Below are 21946 nucleotides of genomic sequence, written 5' to 3' on the forward strand. Positions count from 1 at the left end.
AAATAGTATAAATACAATATTATTTTAATTAAAAATTATTATTATATATTAAATAAAAATAAAATATACATTAACATAATATTTATTGAATAATTTAACTTTGATATATTTTTTCTTCTAAGTATTAATAAAAATAATATTAAAATGGTAGTCACCTTATTCTCATAGAAAAAGAAAATAGTAAGGTAATTTCTTAACATTTTTATTTCTTATATGATATCTAACATACAATATTACTATTTAATAATATCTTGATATCCTACGTTTCCTATGGATAGTGAAATCGTTGCATGTTGAATACATAATATTTTTTTTCTATAATTCATGTTTACATATTCTGTTTTATTTTTGCAATTAAGGAAGGTATTATTATGACTATTACATGTTTAACATATTACATTTTATACACTAGTTATCTTGTTACGTAAATTAACTTGTAATTTAGTATTATCATTCTTGTCAAAATAAATTCTAAAGATTTACATGCTATGTTTTGCATGTACGTTATTAAATTTTGCAATTCCAAATCGTATATTTAACTACAGATTTGAGTAATTAGGTAAATTTAAATTTTACAGGTGAATTTATGATATTAAATTATATAAGTTAAAAATAAAATTTTAAAAATTATACTTGCTATAAAGATTCCGGTAAAAATTGTTATAATAGACATTTAAATAGATTTTTGTAATAATTTTAAACATAAATTTGTATCGATTTAGTGTAATGGCCTGCTAAAATACATTTATATAATTTATATTAATTTTTATTTTAACTGTAATAATAAATATGTATTATTTATAATAATTTTATAATTGCTATAAATTGAATAATTAATTATTTTCTACAATATAATAATAATAATAATAATAATAATAATAATAATAATAATAATAATAATGTGCTGGTTTACTACATACGTATCTTAAAATTAATTTTTAAAATATTTTAAATTTTTATTTTATTTATTCATTTTAATTTCTAAAACTTTAAAAATGTTATGTTTTACTTTTTATTTTTTATATTATTTTAATCGTTTGAGTCATTATGTTACGTTAAATAATAAGTATTGAATATGATTGATTGCGGAAAAAAATAAATTCGTATACGAGGTGATTTATAATTTTTAAGTATTTAATCTTATATGTCGTATGTTTTAGTTCCTAAGTTATAAAAAAATTTATCTACTCATTTTTTTTCTTTATTTTTTTAATAATAACATTGTCATAAATCGGGTCATTTTTTTATTATGATTTTTTAAAAACAAAATTACCTAAATATGGTATATTTTAAAAATGCCAATAGCAATTTTAAGGCATAAAAAAAATTTCATAAATCTTTCACTCTACCTCCTCTTATTAATACCATAGATTGTTCCTGCAAATTATGACCTTCGCCCGAAATGTAAGCAAATATATCATGTCGATTGCTCAATCGTATTTTGACAATCTTACGTGGAGCTGAATTAGGTTTTTCCAATGTTCTTGTTGAAACACGCGAGCGTACTCCTTGCTTCTACATTGATCCGAAGCTCGAGTACGGTTGGCAAGTTTAAGAAAAGAAAAACTAAATATGACTAGTAAAAATCTTCAATGATGACTTTATATTTTCAAAAGAGCTTTATCACTTTTTAAAATTTGCCAATGAGAACTTTTAACCAATGTAAATTTCTAAAAAATATTATAAAATATTATTAGAAATTTTTAATTAGTGAGACTATAAATACTAAAATCTCCGTTCATTGCAACTCGTCCCAACAACCATTTGAACCATTTCTTAGAGATTGTAATTGAAACTTGCATGTTTATGAAAAGAAAAAATGAGTGTGTCTATTATAATTTATTTTAACAGTGAAATTATATCAAATACGAGTGAAGGTGTGTCATTTGCAGGCGAGAAGCTAACATGTGTGAATATTTCATATAATGTATCATTTAAAGATTTCAAATGTTGGCTTTGTCAATACATTCATGAAGTTCTGTTTTTAAAAATAATAGAAAGTGTTATATATCTATGTCCAGTGTCGATATTTGGCGGTTTTATGCAATATCATTCAATTGCAATAACCAACGATAATTATGTTCAACAAATGTTTCAGATACATCAACAACGTCATCCTCCAAGTGGTACGATTGAGTTGTATGTTTGTTAAGTGCTAGAAATTCATATTCTATCATTAATTTGACACATTTTTTGGTTGAAATGTAAATAATTCTGGCTATATTTAACTCCCAATTGGATGAATTAATCTAATTGAAGAAGTAAAAAGAGTAATAATGTTTTCTTTTAAAATATCTCTCTTTTGTGCAGAATTTGGTGAAGTCTGAAATTCAAAGCTACAGCCCCAAAGCCACAGCTACAGCCATGAAAGTGTGCAACAAAAAGAGGATTCCAGAGAGTTACAGCCAAAGCTGTGAATCTGCAGCTACAGCCGTGAGAGAATTAATGCAAGCCAAAGCTACAGCTACAGCGGTGAATCCATAGCTATAGCCATAGAGTTAAAATCTGTTCGAATTCTCTTTGTTTTGAAAACCCATAAAAGAAAAACGTCTGGGAAGTGAAAAAAGGGAGAAAGGCATAATAGATTGGAGAAAAAGTGACTTTTGGGGAAGGAAGAAGGGAGCAACGGAAAACGGAGGGAGGATCGCTTTAGAACAAAGATTGCATCTTCACTTTTTCTCCTTGTAATTTCAGTCTGTATCTAGATATGACCCTCACTATGAGTGGCTAATTTCTTTTGGATTGGATTCAATATAACTCCTAACTTAATTACTTCGTGAGTTTATATGATTTTCAATTTATTTACTTGAGTGTGATTCTATTCTTAATGCTTAATTCGGCTTGATCACCCGATTTATGATATTTAGCTTTTGAATTTTGTTAGGAAACACTTTTGAAAATCCGAACCGAATCACACACCTAATAATCACTTGTACTAGGAATAGACTTGGGGTTGTTAGCCACATATGTTCAAGTTGTGTTCTTAATGCAAGGTATTAATCTTAAAACATAGAGGAATCATGTTATAAGATTAATTACCTTAGGACTTAATTTTGAGGGATCTAGTTAAGTTATGTAACAAACGTGGAAGTAATAGAATTGGAATCATACTTATTCAATGAAGATAAAAGAGTTAGAAAGTATATTTGAATCCAATTTCTTCTCGCATAAGGTTTTTTGCTAAATTTCAATTTGTTGCTTTTATATATTTTAGAACAAATCAATATTTCATCAGTCTTTATATTTTTATATACAACAAGAAAGGAAATCACTATTATCACTAAATCCCTGAGTAATGAGGTTCAAAAAGAATTTGCCATGCTACTAGACACAGAGATAGATTAGGAACACAACAACAACGAAAGTGATGACTATGACATTGAATGAGAATATCAAAGTGATGAGGATTTTGATAATGATGATATTGAAAAGGAGCCCCATATGGGTGGGCAATATCCTTTTAGCGAGTCACCCTTCATGCATGAATTAGATCTTTATGCTATAAATGCTTCTGAGTTTCTAGAGTATGCAAACTTAGGTATTGAAATTTGTAATTATGTTAGTGAGATTAATTTTAGTTTTGTTAATTAGTTTATGTTCGCTATTGGTAGGTAACACAAAGATAGATGATGAATTGTATATTAGAAGGCAATTCAGTGACAAAGAAGTTGTTATAAAAATAGTAAAACATTACAGTATATCAAAAGGAGTACACTATAAAGTGTTAGAATCAGAATCAAATACTTTTTATTGCAAATGTGTAAGATACCACTTAGATTGCAAGTAGTTTTTTTGAGCTAGTTTCAGGAAGAACGAGTATTTTTGGAAAATTTAAAAATATAATGGTCCACAAACTTGTACAGTTGGAATCATTTTTCAAGATTACAGAAAGTTGAATACAGACACAATTGTAGAATGTATAAAGCTAATGGTAGAATATGATCTTTCTTTTAAAATCAAAGTAGTGATTGGAGAAATTTAGTCTCGATTTGGGTACACGATATGTTATTGAAAAGTGTGGTTGGCAAAACAAAAGGCAATCGAAAAAGTATTTGGTTAGTGGGAAGCCTCATTTAAAGCTTTGTTGTAATGGTGCATAGTAATGTGTGATGTTGTTCGAGGATCTATTGTGACATTAGATGTTGTTGATGCTTATTGCAATGATGAAATAGTTTTCAATGTTCAAATACTACGACGAGTGTTTTGGAGTTTTGGTCTTTGGATTAGAGTATTTTGACATTGCAAGCTACTTGTGCAGGTTGATGAGACTCATTTATATGGCAAATACAAGAGAGTTCTATTAGTGGCTATTGCATAAGATGAAAATCAGAATATACTGCCATTCATATTCGCTGTTGTTGAGGGTGAGACAACAGATGTTTGGAGTTTTTTCTTGAAAATTTACAAAAATACATTGTTACAAAAGATGGTGTTGGCATAATTTTTTATTGTCACAAGTTAATTATAGCAGCAATAAGAAGAAGCAATGGCTAGTGAGAACCTCCAATAGCATTCCACATGTATTGTATCAAGCACATTACTACAAATTTCTTGCAAAGATTCAAGGCTCCCAACTTGCATAAATTTGTGAAGATTTATTTTTAGATGACATTGTTTAGTCTTATGAAATTTGAATTTGCTATTTACAGATTACACAAGAACCAAGCATGAATTTAATATTCATTATAAGCGAATACGACAGCGTGTACAAATTTATACAGACCACCTTAATGAAATTCCACGAGAAAAATGAATTTTAGCATTTGATGGCGAATATTGATAGGGTCATATGATGACAAATATTGTTGAATGCATTAATTCTGTATTGAAAGGTGCCCGCAATTTGCCTATTACAGCACTTATAAAAGCCACTTACTTTCGATTGACACAGTTATTTGCACGTAGAGGGAGTGAAGCTTATGCATGTAAGAATGCTGGACCTTTGTTCTTAGAAAATATAACAAGTCGTCTTCAATCAAATGAGCATGACTAAAGAAACCTTCGTATCACTCAGTTTGATAGACACAATAAGGCTTTTCATGTTTAGGATTTATTCAACAACCAGAAATATAGAGTTCATCTAAGATAAAAATTTTGTGATTGTGAAAACATGCAAACGGATAGATATCCATGTCGCCATGTCATTGCTGCTTGTTATAGTCAAAACATTGACTCATGTGCTTATGTAAATGAAGTCTACACAAGTAATGAAGTGTGCAAAGTCTACAAGAAAGAATTTGGAGTTGTTAGGAATGAATCGAAATGGCGCAAATATCGGGGTCCTAAGCTCTGTGCTAGCCCTGCCTTAAAACATTGACTGACATGCTTATGTGAATGAAGTCTATACAATCAATGAATTGTGCAAAGTCTACAAGAAGAAATTTGGGGTTGTCGGGGAATAAATCGAAGTGGCGCAAATAATGAGGTCCAAAGCTCTGTGCTAACCCTACCTTAAAGCGTATTTTAAAAGGTTGTTTGAAATCAACTTGTTTTCTTAACGAAATGAACGAGCAACAAATGAGGCGGCCACCACACCATAGTCTTTGTCGATGCAAAAACCATAATCGTAATGATTGTTCTAATGCTCCTGGCCCTTGTTCATAATATGGAGTAGTGATGTTTTGCTTGTTAAGTTGTTGTTGATTGTGATGAACATCGGTTTCTTTTATATTAATATGTTGTTATTGGTATCTTTTAATTTTTAACTTACTTAATTGTGTTAATTTACTATTACATGACCGTTTACATTTTAGTAACTTATATTTCAATTTAATAAGATTTAGTAAATAAGAACATTACAATAGGAGTTAAAATACAATTTCAAACATGCATGATTTTGAAATACATAAATTACAACTGACTATTACAGACACTAATGATATAGAAAGCACTAATAACTTAATGACAAGTACAAACACTACTGATAAATTTAATTACTATCCTCTTTTTTTCTTTCTCTTCTTTATTAATGAAGGACTATATTTATCAAGAGGATGTGTAAAGGGACGTAACATGCGAGAAAGAAATCCCCTTCATATTTCTGGTTGACTTGCATCCTCTTGAGTGTCTATATTCTCATTTGTTGCATCCCTATTTGCTTGGAGTTCTGGCTCCAATGCATTTTCTGATGGTTGGGTATCTGTGTATTCTTGAGATATGAAATCCCACAAGCTAATCAGTATAGACCATTGCACAGGTAGAACATCACACACTAATTCTGGTCGATACACATTCTTCTCATATACAGAAACATTTTTCCTAGTTGGTTATTCATTTAAATTAATGTTTGGAGCCAGATTACTTTAAGAAGGTGAAGCTAAATCTATGACATAATTATATGTTGAAATAAATTTATAAGAAAATCCACTGGTACTACTACAATCAACTGACCTTCGACCTCTTTCCTGTCTGCTTGTTCTACAACATCCAACATCTGTCCTACCTGCAGACATACGTCCTTGTTGTGGTTGTGGTGATTATTCATCCCATTGAAAAGGTTGTCACTCATTACTTTCAGCTGAGCAATAATACTCTTGATTTGATTGTACAGAAGCTGATGGAATATATTGTGAATTGTTGTTGAGGTGCTAGGTCCTGCATCTGTGGGGATAACCATAGCCAATCTATTGCATACAATATGTACCATGCCCAATATTCATTAGAAGAATAGAAATTATGAGGCTAAACTCTTTCTAAAATACATTCATATCGATGCTCCCACATTGTCACCCACTTATGATGTATGACTGTCCAATTCTTTGGTTCTTTTGCTCCACGTAAGTTTCTGTTATGTACTCCTTTAAGTTGTTAGAGCTAAGGAGGAATAGGTTGAGCATATTCAAATTGCCGCATCACACAGTCGGTTGCATGCCACTATATAACTTCAAAACATATAAGAGGACTAACAGTTGACCACACTTACTGTTCACGCCTTACTTCATCTAGAGTTACTGCATCAATTTTATCATCCACATATGGTGTCCACAAAAGTTGCAATATAAAAAATTCATTAGTGTTAATTACCATTAAGAAAAGTTTGTATAGATATCATGATGTAACATAATAATAAGATTTAGTAAAACTCTTTATCTCAATAACCTCCATTTTGATTCAATGCTAATCTAATATTCTAAAGATTCTTAAATTGAGTATTCGCTTGATATTGAAAGTGTCTCCATCTAAAAGTAAGTGAAAATATTATTGGTTCTCCTAGTATTGGAGCCAGCCATGGGAGGCGATGCCATGCCTATACCTGTAGAAGTATTAAGCAGCAACAAATTTCTTTAGCATAATGTCTAGAAGCACGATCCAACCCTCTATAAAGAGAGGCTAAACATGATGATCCTAAACTGTAATTGCCAATTTCATTCACATCTGTTAAACACTGCAAGAATTTTTCATATACCACTGAATTACTTTTATTTGGCATCAGAACATGTCCCAACAAGTAAAGAATATACCCACGAACATGTTGTTGTAACCTAATGTTGGAATTCAAAGGAAGTCAACCAAGGTGTTGTGATAGCCACTTTAATCTAATTTTTGATCCAACAATGTTGTCTGAATAAGGTCAGATTCTTATTAAATTTTTCACATATATCTTGTACTACAACAATAAAAAGATTTATGGAACCAATTAGGGGTGGGCAACACCTTAAGGCTCGCCTAAAACCAAGGTAACCAAAAGTTTGAAAACGCTAACTGGGTAGGTTAATTTGGGTACGGGTTAAATCAGGTTTCATTTTAGGATTAAATAGGGTTAATTTGATCAGAAATAGTTTGTTATTTTTGTAACCGATTAAATTCATCCTCGACCGGACAAAATCATTAATCCCTCAAACTTCCAAGACCCCATTGGTTTAATGCAACATGGTTTTCCTTAAAACAAACCGTGGACAGATGAGTGTGAGGAAAAGAACTTTTCATGCCAGATGAGTCTATTAGCGCAAGTCAGAATTCAAAGTCCTATAGCCGATGAATCATCCCCATAACCACAGGGGTCAGAACTCTTCCTTCGTTTCATGACTCATTGAGTTTTCCCATTCCTTTCCATTCTTCTCTCACAAAGCATTTGATCCATAATCATATAGGGAATTTTATCCTTAATCTAGAAGAAGTCACTCATAGTGGGACACTCCACACCCGAGTTAAAGTAGAGTAAGGAAGAGTTCATAGAATAGAGATATAACTGATCAAAAGTTATAAACCGATTAAACCACCTGAACTATTCGTATAAATACTCAAAACAAAATCCCAAATTACTCGATAACTTGATGGTTGAAATTGACCAAAAATTTAAGATAGTTGGTTTACTTCAGTTTTAAATTTTATTGCTCAAATCTGACTATTGCCCACCCCTAGAACTAATCACTGCTGCACCGTTGATCTTAAATCCAACTAACATATAAACATCTTATAATGTAATTGTGCATTCTCCACAAACTAGGTGAAATGTGTTTCATGCCTCTAACCTTCCACAAGTGCATTTATAAGTGAACTATTTATTTGCATTTGACAAAGTTGAAAAATTCAATCAAAGCTAGATTGCCATAAAATTTTTCATAGTTTATGTCCTTAGAGGCGTTATCGACAAGTAACGAGAGCATAAAAATCTCACTATCTTATATAAATAATATAAAAAGCCGTTATTAAAATACATTATCAATATTAAATAACTCCTACAAAATATTTATAAAATAATATAATTTTTATAAATTCAAAATTCATTATAGTAATATAATTAACAAAATATTAACATTAACGCATTATTAACAATAAACATATTAAATAAATTTCAAACAAATTAATAATAATTACTATTTAAATTATAATTATTAAAATATAATAAAAAATTACTAGGAAACGTAAATATTCAATATAAATATTTAACCATGTTGTTATTAATTATTTTAAATTAATTCTCAAATTTTATTAAAATATTTTGTTCTTACAAATTAGTAATTACTAATTCATTCATTCATTACAAATTATCCTAACTCATTCTATAATAAACTTAAATAATTTATTACTAAATTAACCTAACTAATTTTACAGCAAAATTATAGTATAATATAATATATAAACAAAATTTAAATTAACATAATGCATTAATGATAACATATATATTAAAATACACATTAAAAATACATTAAATAAAATTGAAACCATACATTTAAATTCTGAATTTGCTCATAATAATTACTAGGAAACGTAGACATTTAATACAAATATTTAACCATTTTGTTATTAATTTTTTTAAATTTTATTAAAATATTGTGTATGCAAATTAGAATTCATTCATTATAAATTACCCTAATTCATTCCAAAATAAACTTAAATAATTTATTACTAAATTAACCTAACTAATTTTACAGCAAATTTACATGATAATATAATATATAAAAATTTTAAAATTAACATAATACATTAATGATAATATATATATATATATATATATATATTAAAATACACATTAAAAATATATTAAATAAAATTTAAAAACTTACATTTAAATTCTGAATTTTCTCAAAGATATGTTTTCTTAAATCAATGATTAAATCTTTAACTATTTTTTCAATTTTTTAATTTTCTTTTTTCTTTTTTTTTTACTCTCTCTCTCTCTCTCTCACCCTTCCTCTTCTTCCCTAGAAAGCCTCTTCTTCTTCAATTTTTCATTCCCCTCCTGCACATTAAGAATCAGCTTTGGTGGCCATATAGGGTCTTCCTTACTACAGCTCCTTAAATTGCGTGATGGACAAGGACAAAACTTGCCATTGGCGAGTTTACTGGTTCAAAGGTCAATTCTTTCTGTCATTTTTGTGCATAGTAGTGTCAATTGTGGGTAAAAAAAAATGTTTGGCGAGTTTACAGCTTTGACCATCGTCAAAATTGCCATTTGCAGTTTTACAGAATGCTGTACAATCTGAAACGCCATTTTGACAACCATGTCGTAATGGTTTCAAACAAAACTAGATTCTTCAAACAAGCATGTAATATAGAGAGTAAACCTAGGTTATCTTGCAAGGACACAAATTTATTTTATTTTTAGTTTTAAACATGTAACGGTAATTAATTTGGAGGTTTGTGATTTAACGATGAATTAAAAACGAAAATAATTCAAATGAAAACGGATCAAGACAGTGAAAATGAATCTAAAAATAAATTTGAAAAATGAATTTGAATTTGAAATTCAAAAACAAATCTAAAAATAAATCTGAAAATGAATTTGAATTTAAAATTTGAAAAAAAATCTAAAAATAAAATTGAAAAATGAATTTGAATTTAAAATTTGAAAATAAATCTAAAAATGAATTTGAATTTAAATTTCAATTTCAATTTCAATTTGAAAAGAAATCTAAAAACAATAATTGAGAACAAAAATTGAAACAAGAACAATTAAAACTAATACGAATTAAACCCACGAACCACAGACGCAAACTAGGATTACTATACCGAATTTATCCAAAACTCAAATGCAATAGAAAACAATCTATCAATATTACATTCAAGAACAAAAACCAAATTCAATCAAATTATATATGCATAAATCTTAATCAAGAATTGTGAGAAGGTAAAAAAGACAAACTTGGAGTGCTCAATCGATCTAACAATCCACGTTTGAGACGAGATGATTCGCGACACCAAATAATTAAGAACACAGCAGGATCAGAAGAGATGCAAGCAAATGAAACGAAACAAATTTACTCTCAAAACGGGAAAATGTCTTTATAAAAAAATAAAATTACTAAAACGAAGTCACTGATGACAGCCTTAGGCACACCGAACTTGTAAAATATATGAGTACGGAGAAAATCTGAAACTTTAGAATTGTTAGTTCTTGTGACCTTTGCTTCCACCCATATGGACACATAATCACAGCAAGTAAGATGTAAGAATATCCAATAGAAACAGGAAAAAGGACCAATAAAATCAATGCCCCAAACATAAAAAACCTCACAGAAAATAATAGGTTGTTGAGGCATCTTCTTGTTTTCCTTTTAATAATTTTGTTTTTCTGTAAAGAGACTTTCCTGTTTTTGAGAGTAAATTTGTTTCGTTCCATTCGCTTGCGTCTCTTCGGATCCTGCTGTGTTCTTAATTATTTGGTGTCGCAAATTATCTTGTCTCAAGCGTGGATTGCTAGATTGATTGAGCGCTCCGAGTTTGTCTTTTTACCTTCTCGCAATTCTTGATTAAGATTTATGCATGCATAATTTGATTGAATTTGGTTTTTGTTCTTGAATGTAATATGTTCAATTGTTTTCTATTGCATTTGAGTTTTGGATAAATTCGGTATAGTAATCCTAGTTTCCGTCTGTGGTTCGTGGGTTTAATTCATGTTAGTTTTAATTGTTGTTGTTTCAATTTTCGTTTTTAATTTTCATTTTTCAATTTTTGTTTTCAATTATTTTTTTAGATTTGTTTTCAAATTTTAAATTCAAATTCATTTTCAGATTTATTTTTAGATTTGTTTTTAAATTTTAAATTTTAAATTCAAATTCATTTTCAAATTTGTTTTTAGATTTATTTTTCATTGTCTTGATTTGCTTTCATTTGAATTACTTTTATTTTTAATTTATTGTTAAATCACAAACCCCCAAATTAATCACCGTTGCATGTTTAAAATTGGAAATAGAATGAATTTATGTCCTTATGAGATGACCTAGGTTTACTTCCTATATTGCATGCTTGTTTGAAACCATTACGACGTGGTTGTCAAAATGAATTGAAAACAAAAATTGAAACAAGAACAATTAAAACTAATACAAATTAAACCCACGAACCACAGACGCAAACTAGGATTACTATACCGAATTTATCCAAAACTCAAATGCAATAGAAAATAATCGATTGATACTATATTCAAGAACAAAAACCAAATTCAATCAAATTATACATGCACAAATCTTAATAAAAAATTGCGAGAAGGTAAAAAAAACAAACTCGAAGCACTCAATCGATCTAGCAATCCACGCTTGAGACAAGATGATTCGCGACACCAAATAATTAAGAACATAGCAGGATCCAAAGAGACGCAAGCGAATGGAACGAAACAAATTTACTCTCAAAAACAGGAAAATGTCTTTACAGAAAAACAAAATTATTAAAAGGAAAAGAAGGGTTTTTATTTAGGGGTTTTAATTTTATTTACTTGCGGTGGCCTTGGCCCATTTATTTTCATTTAAGACTAGTATATATAGGAGTCAAAATGTTGATTTTGGACCCTTCTTCTTTTCCTTTTAATAATTTCATTTTTTTGTAAAGACATTTTTCCCTTTTTGAGAGTATATTTGTTTTGTTTTATTCGCTTGCGTCTCTTTGGATCCTGCTGTGTTCTTAATTATTTGGTGTCGCGAATCATCCTGCTGTGTTCAAATAATATGGTTGTGATGGTGGGCTTGTGAGAGAAATCATCCCAAGTTCTCGTGCCTTTGTATGTGTAACTATTATTATGCTAGTAGGCAGAGAGAGGGGGATGAGTGCAAGGTCAAAGTGAGAAAGGGGTACCAAAAGGAAAAGGAAGAAAAAGAAAAAAGAAGAGAAAGGAGTGTAAAAAGAAAAAGAAAAAAAAGAAGAAGTTATATGAACTTTTATATAATGATGTAAAATATATTTAAAGACTTTGTAATTATATAATTTTAAATAACAAAAAATAAAATAATAAATAACATGGCATATTATATAATATATATAGAAGTATTAGAACTGAGTCTATATAAGTCAGTTTAACACTTAATGAGAGGGAATTAACTGTTAAATTCTAATTTCTTAATTTTGTAAAGACTAAATCATAATAAAATTTTTTATAAATATTTATCATAAAATGTCAAATATTTATAAAGATCAAAATTTATAACAAAGTCTTTTTTTCTCTCTCTTAGTGACATGCAACTCTACCTTTGCAAATATTACATTTATAACTACAAATTATAGTTCACAATTAATTAGCCAAATTATCATTATTTAATAAAATTATTTGCATAAATAGTTAAAATGTATTATATAAATAAAATAATTATTTTATGTAAATATATACTAATTAAAAATTTTAAAAATTAAATATATATTTAAAAGTTAACTTCTAATTAGCTGAATGTTATTTAAAATTATATTTTATGAACTAATTTTATAAAATTTTAAATTTTCTTTATTACTTATTTCACTAAATAGCTCTATTAATTTATTAAAATATTATAAATTTATATTAAAAAAACATCATTTACATTTAAGTACAGCTTATTTATGGATTTTTAGAGTTATTTTTAATTAAAATTAAATATTTATTTTGATAAAAATTATATTTAAAATTATAATGAATTATCAAAATAAAGTTTCGGTTTTAATTTAAAGTATTATGAAATATTTATTTTGTTATTTTGTATGTTTTAATAAAAAGAATTAATCATTTTATGAGTTAAAAAAAATATTAAATACTTAAGTAAGAATTTATTTATTTGACAGAACGAACTGAAAAATATAAATTTGTAATTTATCACTGTAAAATTAGTTAAAAGTTATAAAGTAAAAAATTATAAATATATAAGTAATTTATTAAACTAGAATTGTTTGATAAATTAATTATGTAGCTAACTTATTTTTATTAAATGACTTTAAATATTATATAATATATTAATATAATATTAAAATTAGATACTATTGAACAAGAATAAAATACAATAAATATTTATCTTCTAAATATTTACTACTTGGAAAATATAAATTTAATTACATAAACGATTAGTAATTTAATAATAAATATCAATATAAAAAAATTTAATATACAATTCATTTGAATAAAAGAAATTTTAATTTTTAATGAAAGTAAAACAATAAAAAATAAATTAATAAATGTATATAAAATTTTAATTATGTAAATGATAAATTATTTTAAAAATACAAATGAAAAAATATTCATAATTTTTAAAATTAAATATTTTTTAAAGTTTATATTATATATATATATATATATATATATATATATATATATATATATTATAACACGTTTATTGACTGAGTTAATAAATATACTGCAAGTTTTAAAATAAGCTATAACCTATCTATATAAATTTAAATTGATATTAAATAATTTATTTATTAAAATACAGTATAATGTTAATAAAGAAGATTGTTTGATATCATTATTAATATATTTTAAATAATTAATAATTTAAAATTAAAATATTATATATTTTACAAGCTCATGCATTGTAGGGATATAAACTCTAATTTAAAAAGGAAAAATTGACCTCTTCGTGGATTATCTATGCGGATTGAAGAACAGATTTACTCCTTGAAAGTATAGGGGTTAGGCATGAATGGGTTTGGCGACAAATTAATTCAAATTTATTTTATTTTTCTTAAAATTAGTTTTAAATTTTGATTTTAGTTTAAAACAAATAATTTTAAATTCAGTTTGAGTTGGAACCGATTTAAACAATGGATCTCAAACCAGTTGGGTTCTTTGCATGCAAACTTCATATTAGAACGGAAAAGAACGATTGACCAAAAAAACAAACGGAAAAGAATGGATGTGTTCCACATGCTCCCATGCACGCCATTCACTCTCTTGAAATCTGTCTAACTTTGTTGACAAACGGTAAGTTTATTTGCATTTTTATAAAAAGTTTTACTTTTTAAAAATAAAAATTATATATAATTTTAGTTTTTTTAAAAAATTCTTTTTATAAATATAAACAAACATATTTTAAATTTTTTTTTTATTTTTTATTTTTAACGAATTAAGAATAGTCTGAAAATGTCTGAATTTCAGACTAAACTTAATTTCTTAGTATTATATTTGATTAAGAAAATTGCTTATAAACATTAAGAAATGCCTTAATTTTATCATGTAAATATAATTAATATTATTTTTTTATAGATCAAAGTAGCCTCTGCTAGAAATACTAAAGCTTGAACTCAAAACTAACTAGAATATTTTTTTTAATTAGATAATAAAAATTACTGACCTAAGAACCTAAACTATAATTGAAAACAATTTTAATTGCACTTAAATATCAGTTTCTTTAAGGAGACTTAAAATATTAAAGAGACCCTTAAAAATGTTCACTCCTAATGCCAATCTGTAACGATATTTTCCCGTAGTTAGCCTGTCAATTAAGGAACCTCCACTTATTGGGGAATCCATAGACAGAGAAAAAGACACAACGGTTTTGTCGGTTGTACACATGTTTCAGTCTCTTATTCGACTGTCCGTGACCGGAGAGGATTATTTTCTCGAAAAAAATTATGAAAAAAATTGATTAAAATTTATTTTTCTAATAACATTAAATATAAATATTTTATTAAAATAAAATTGAACTTTTGAACTTTTGTACTTTTGTACTACCAGTAAAGTGATAAATCTTCCGCGTGATCCACGACTTGGGTCTAACTACATATATTATCACTCTTTCAATTCATCCCATGCATGCTGAGTCCTCTTCTCTCTCATTGATTGAACCAAATAAGAGTCACGAAAATGGATCTTCAGCTTCTCCTTGGGACTTTCTTCCTTTCAGCGCTTCTTCTTTACTTCTTTTTCCACCGTCACAGCCACCACCTTCCACCGTCTCCACTATTATGGGTTCCAGTAATTGGGCACATGCACCTCTTGGGTCCCCTTCTCCACCACTCCCTCCACCGTCTCTCCCTCCGTTACGGACCCTTATTCTCTCTTCGCCTTGGTTCCGTTCCCTGCGTTGTCGTTTCCTCCCCACACTTTGCTAAGCAATTCCTTCAAACCAACGAGCTTGCCTTTAGTTGTCGCTTGGAAAGCACTGCCATAAAACGTCTCACTTACGAGTGTTCTCTCGCTTTTGCACCCTACGGTGATTATTGGCGCTTCATTAAGAAGCTGAGCATGAATGAACTCTTGGGCTCTCGTAGCGTCAACAACTTTCAACACCTGCGTGCACACGAGACTCGTAGGTTTCTAAAGTTGTTGAGCCAGAAAGCTAAGGCTTGTGAAGCCGTGAATGTGACGGATGAGATGCTTAAGTTGACAAATAACGTTATTTCTAGGATGATTTTGGGGGAGGCAGAGGAAGCAAGGGATGTGGTGCGTGGTGTGACCAAGATCTTCGGAGAGTTTAATGTTTCGGATTTTATTTGGTTGTTTAAGAGTTTTGACTTCCAAGGTTTTGGGGAAAGGATAGAGGATTTGTTCCGGAGGTTTGATTCGTTGGTGGAAAAGGTTATCAGCAAACGCGAGGAGATGAGGAAAAACAAAGCGATAGAGAATGGAGAGAGTTGGAGGGGTGAGGGTGAAATCAAAGACTTTCTTAATATTTTGCTTGATTATGTCGATGACGAGAGCTCTGAGGTGAAAATCAACAGGGTTCACATTAAGGCCTTGATTATGGTATGTCTCATTAATTTGCTTCATTACCTTTTTCTTTAATTGCTACATTAAGTTCTTCAAAAAAAACTTCAAACATCTTTCGTTCTACTTTTGTTTGTTTACTATGGGCCTTTGTCGTACGCTCCGATAATAGTTATGCTAGGTAGCCTGAAACTATGTGGATGACGAAGTAGATCTTTTGCCTAATATTTTGTTTTCTTCTCTTTTATTTAAAAAAATGGTTTTTTTTTTTAAACTTTGGTCGGGGGACTGAGTTTAAATATAAAATTATAATAAATATAACAACTAAAGTTGGTTCGAGTGTAGCCTCAGGATTGTTTAAGCAATGTATCTGTTTGAGTTATTGTATATATATAAAAAAAAATTCAGTATTAGACTCATCTATCACCACATTTAATTTTAGTTATGCGACCAGATTAAATCGGATTAAAAAAATATAATAAATAATTTTTTTAATAAAATTTTACTATTAACAAATTAGATTATCTTAGATTAACAAAACTCTTTAAAAAAATGCTCATAACTTGATAAAGATAATTATTTTCTAAATTGCTATTATCTAATTAGGGGATGATGAAAAATATTAAAAAGAAAAATAATCTGTAAACATTAAAATGAGATTATTTTAATTTTCAAATATATTTTTAAGAAGTTCACTATATATTAAAAAATATAAACATTTATATATAATATGGTTTATATATGATGCTAGTTTTTTTAAGTTTAAATAATGAAAAGTAAATAAAAAATTAACATACAATATTTTGAATACCACGTAGGAGGGGTACAATTAATGTACTGTCTCACTTATTTTGGCTCCTCCATCGATTAAAATGCTTAATAAGATTTTATTTTAGCCAATCTTCATACCGGGTTTTTAAAAAAAGTAACTAATATGTAAATAATATATCTCTTTTAAGATTTTTTAGATTTTCAAATGCTAAACATTTGTATCTTCATACATAATATTAAAAAATATTTGAAATCATTACTTTTAAAACCACGTGAGTGAGTGAAAATTCATTACTCTCTCAATGGGTTATGTAGGATTTCTTTACAGCGGGGACAGATACAACGGCCACTTCAACAGAATGGGCATTAGTGGAACTCATCAAGAACCCTTCGTTACTACAACAAGCTCGAGAAGAGATCGACAAGGTGGTGGGAAAAAGTAGACTTGTTGAAGAATCCGATTTTCCAAATCTACCCTATTTGCAAGCCATTGTTAAGGAAACATATCGACTACACCCACCAGTGCCTTTGGTTACTAGAAGATGTGTGACAGAATGTAAGATTGAAAATTATGTCATTCCGAAAGATACACTTTTGGCTGTCAATGTTTGGTCCATTGGAAGAAACTCAAATTATTGGGACAACCCATTGGAGTTTTGTCCAGAACGATTCTTAAATATTGGTGAAGGTGATTCAAAAGGGCTCATAGATGTAAGGGGTCAGCATTTTCAACTTTTGCCATTTGGGTCTGGCAGGAGGATGTGCCCTGGAGTAAATCTAGCCATGCAGCTAGTGCCAGCACTGCTTGGGGCTATTATCCAGTGCTTTGATTTTCAAGTGATGGAGTCCAAAGGTGTGGTTTTGAATGATGATAACATGGTGATTGATATGGATGAGAGGCCCGGTTTGACGGCTCCAAGGGCTCACGACTTAGTGTGTGTTCCTGTTGAAAGGGAAAGGTTCAACTACAAACCACTTTAAATGCTTCGTTGCTGATTCATCTCTCCAATCAGATTGCACCTTCGTTACGTGCTTTTCTACTCTTTATTAGTGTATTCGTGGGAGCATCCTTGTTAGTTGCAATGGGAGTACCTACGATTGCTGTCTAATTAAATGCTTGATTGCTGATTATTGATTCAATTAGGTGCCTTTTTCTACACTTAATAATTATTGCATTCATTGGAGCATCCTTTTTTGTTGGAATTTGAGTATTTGTCCGGCTATGGTTGCTGTCTAATTAATAGGGAAGCCAAATGCTATTTGGTATAGGGAAGATATCAATTTTGTCTTCCAAGCAAAGAAAGTGAAACGCTAGTAATGGATTTTTGAAGGTAAATTATGTGCTACCGTGAAAATTTTATTATGGTGCATTGCATCAAAAATTTTAACTAATAATAATCAAACACACGTTTAAATAATATATTTATTTAATAATAAATTATTATATTTAGATTTTTGTTAACTTTTTATCACTACGGATAAAAAATAAACAGTTAATAAAAATAAATATTTATTATATTTTTATAATTTTAATATAATAATTATGTATTTTTTTATAAAAAAAATTTATTTGTTGATGTTTAAATTTAATCTTAAAGATTGAGATTAATAAAATTTTTATATTTATTATATTTAAATAAATTAAAGAATATTAAATATTCAAAAAAATTATAATATAATTAAAATTAAATAATATTATTATATTAATATATTTTTTATATTAATTCTAACTTTTTTACTTAAATAATATGTTTTTTAAAATAATTTTTTAATATATTTTTTTATTATTATTTTAATACTATCATTGCAAACTAACCAATACTTATTTTTTTATTATTATTTTAAAAATTTATCGTCACAAACCATTTGATTGTGTCTTTACCATGCTGAACAACTTCAATGACCAATTAGTGTTCTACGTTACTTAATCACCGATTTGATCACCTATGTCGTTGTTCGTTACCAGGGCTCGCTGCCTGATTTGTTCAGAGGTGGTCATTCGGTGGTTGTGGAAGGGTTCGTGAAGCCGTTCACGGAGGAGATAAAAAAGGAAGCGTCAACGAAGAACGTATCGGAGAAGGCTCGGAGTGGAAAGTGTTACTTTTCGACTACGGAGGCATCTAAGACACCATGCCAAGAACCTCAGGCTCACTACCCTCAACCTGAACCAGAAAGAAGACAAAGCCTATCCCACACAAAGTATGAACTACTGTCTTGTGAACGTCACCCACATCTAGGATTTAGCACATGTCGAACCATCCCCCATAACCTGGTCCAAGCCACAGTGATGGTAAAAGGGAGCTGAGATGATAGAGGGAACTGATCTAATTAATTACAAAGCCTTTTCTGCCCTGATCCTACCATTTCCTGTTACAGGGGTAGTTAAGTGTGATTACAGGAATAATGCAACAATTGCAAGGGGCACCGAAGGCTCGGAGTGGAGAGTGTTATCTTATTGGTATCTGCAATTTTATTTTTTTTCTTGTTGTAATGGATTATTGTGCGATGAAGTTTCTCAATAAATGTTTAGCCCAACGATAATGTAGCTATTTTATATACTTTGTTCTCGAAATACGTAGTCTACCATGCCAGTACAAATTGGTTAAGTTGTAAAATGATTGAAAAGGAAATATGTTTGCGCTGAAATTGGGTTTAAACTTGTTCCTTCTGCGGGTTTTTTTGCCTTTTTAGGGTTAATTTTAAAACAAAATACTAAAATAAGGCTTCATGTAAACATATTCCCGGTCTGGGGTAGGCGAGTGACGTGGCAAGAGAGTCGTCCATAACAGAGACGACACATATGATGACGTGGCAAACTGTGAGAGTGTCGTCCCACCAGTAGCCGACACTCATGACAGTATCGTCCCATTATTAGACGACACTCATGAGATATTGACACGTGTCGCTTAATGAAGTTGTGTCGTCTATTTTTGGACGGTTTTAGTAGCGTCTATAACAAAGACGACTCCAGTGCCGGTCTAAGATACCCGATTTTAATGTGACTAGTGGATAAAAATTTTGATATATTCTTTTATCCAACTTCAAATGTGTATAAATATGAAACTTTCACATTTTAACCGTGAAGCTGAAGAACGAATAGGTTGCTGGAGAAGAAATTGTAACTAGATAGGCTGGAGAAGAAATTGCAAGAAGAACAATAATAAGGTTAAATTTTTTTAAGCATTATAAATATATAATTTTGTTTATTGGCTATTAAGAATTTATATTTCGAATAATAATATTTATTTTATATTTAGATAATATTTTAAGTGTTAATGTTGTAATATAAATTTTTTAAGTATTAAAAAAAATTTAAATATTTATAATTACAAATAAATTTTTAAATATAATTTTATTATATTATAAATTTGGCTTATTTGTAATGCAACATGAATGAAATTGTTGTTATATTATATTCAAATAGTAGAATATATGAAGGAAATGAGGATATAATTTTTGAAGGAGAGAAAAAAATGATTAAGATAGAACGTGACATCATTGAGCGACACGTGTCAACATCTCATGACTGTCGTCTAATAATGGGATGACACTGTCATGAGTGTCGGCTACTGGTGGGATGACACTTTCACAGTTCGCCACGTCATCATATGTGTCGTCCCTGGTCTGGACGATTCTCTTGCCACATCACCTCCAACCCCAGACTGGGAATATGTTTACATGAAGCCCTGTTTTGGTAATTTTTTTAAAATTTAACCCTAAAAGGGCAAAAAAGCCTCCTTCTGCCTTGCTATGTTATCTTTTTAAAACAGGAATAATAATAAAAAATATAAGTATCAGATGGTTCGAGAAAATAGTTTTTTAAAATAATAATAAAAAATATTAATTACTCTATAATGATAGCATTAAAATAATAAAAAAATATTAGTATTAAATATTGTATGATGATAATTTATTAAAATAATAATAAAAATTTATTATTTTATTTCGTTTAATATACATGTAATTTTGACACTGGCATAATATCAAATATATTGGGACTATAATCTATTAAAATAATCATAAAAGTTTACCATCATCCATGTATAGGCGATAATGTTGCTAACTTAACAAAAAAAAAACATCAAAATTAGTTTTTAAAAAAATTCTTTTAAGAAATTATTTTTAAAAAACATATTATTTAAGTAAAAAAGTCCAACTTTACCGTTTCAAATTTTGTAATATTGTTTAAATATTAAAGTATATATATATGTGTGTGTATTTATGTGTGGGTTGCCCTATGAGGTGTGTTGATTGACATGAGAATGATCTGTACATATGTGTAATGATGTGGATTGTGATTGGACTGAAATAGATTAAATATATATGTGTGTGTATGTGTATACAGGCTAAGTATAGATGCTGAAGCAGGGCCATCTTGCTGGGCGTGTGGCATGAAACTGTCGCCTTGTCGCTGTAGCGAGAGTCTCTCGCTGTAGCGACAAAGCCACAGTTTAGGATGCATTTTTTGGTGCAATCTCGTTGTAGCGAGATTGTGCAGAAACCATAGTGCAGTTTTGTCTAAGTTTTTCACTGTAGCGAGAGTGTCGCGACCAAAAAGAGATTTAAAGGAGTTAGGGTTTGGGGAAGTTTCATTTCTCACTTTCCCTTCAAGATCTCTTTGATTCTCTCACTCCCAAACCATATTTCACCAATTAAATTGCCTCCAAGCTGCTTGAGAGCAAGATTGAAGGTTGGAATTGTGTGGGGAACGCTTGGAAGTGAATTTTAATTGTTAGGGTTTCGATTTTCTCATCCCCATCCTCTGATTTCTCGATTTTCCTGGATTTTTATGGGGTTCTTCCATGTATTTAGGTCAAAGTTCGTGCGAGGGAGCGTCTACCTTGTTGATTTGGT

The 21946-nt window shown here is 29.2% G+C and overlaps 1 protein-coding gene across 1 annotated transcript; it reads left to right on the forward strand.

The window, feature by feature from the left end:
* Positions 1-15414: 15414 nt before the first annotated feature.
* LOC113857585 (licodione synthase-like) lies at positions 15415-18290 on the forward strand. Its single transcript, XM_027489631.1, has 2 exons — positions 15415-16360; positions 17408-18290. Exons 1-2 carry the CDS (start codon positions 15479-15481, stop codon positions 18071-18073), a joined length of 1548 nt encoding a protein of 515 aa, XP_027345432.1. The 5' UTR covers positions 15415-15478; the 3' UTR covers positions 18074-18290.
* The last annotated feature ends 3656 nt before the right edge of the window (positions 18291-21946 follow it).

This window comes from Abrus precatorius, unplaced genomic scaffold (assembly GCF_003935025.1).
Source record: "Abrus precatorius isolate BTA unplaced genomic scaffold, Abrus_2018 Scaffold2, whole genome shotgun sequence".
NCBI classification, from domain to species: Eukaryota; Viridiplantae; Streptophyta; class Magnoliopsida; order Fabales; family Fabaceae; genus Abrus; species Abrus precatorius.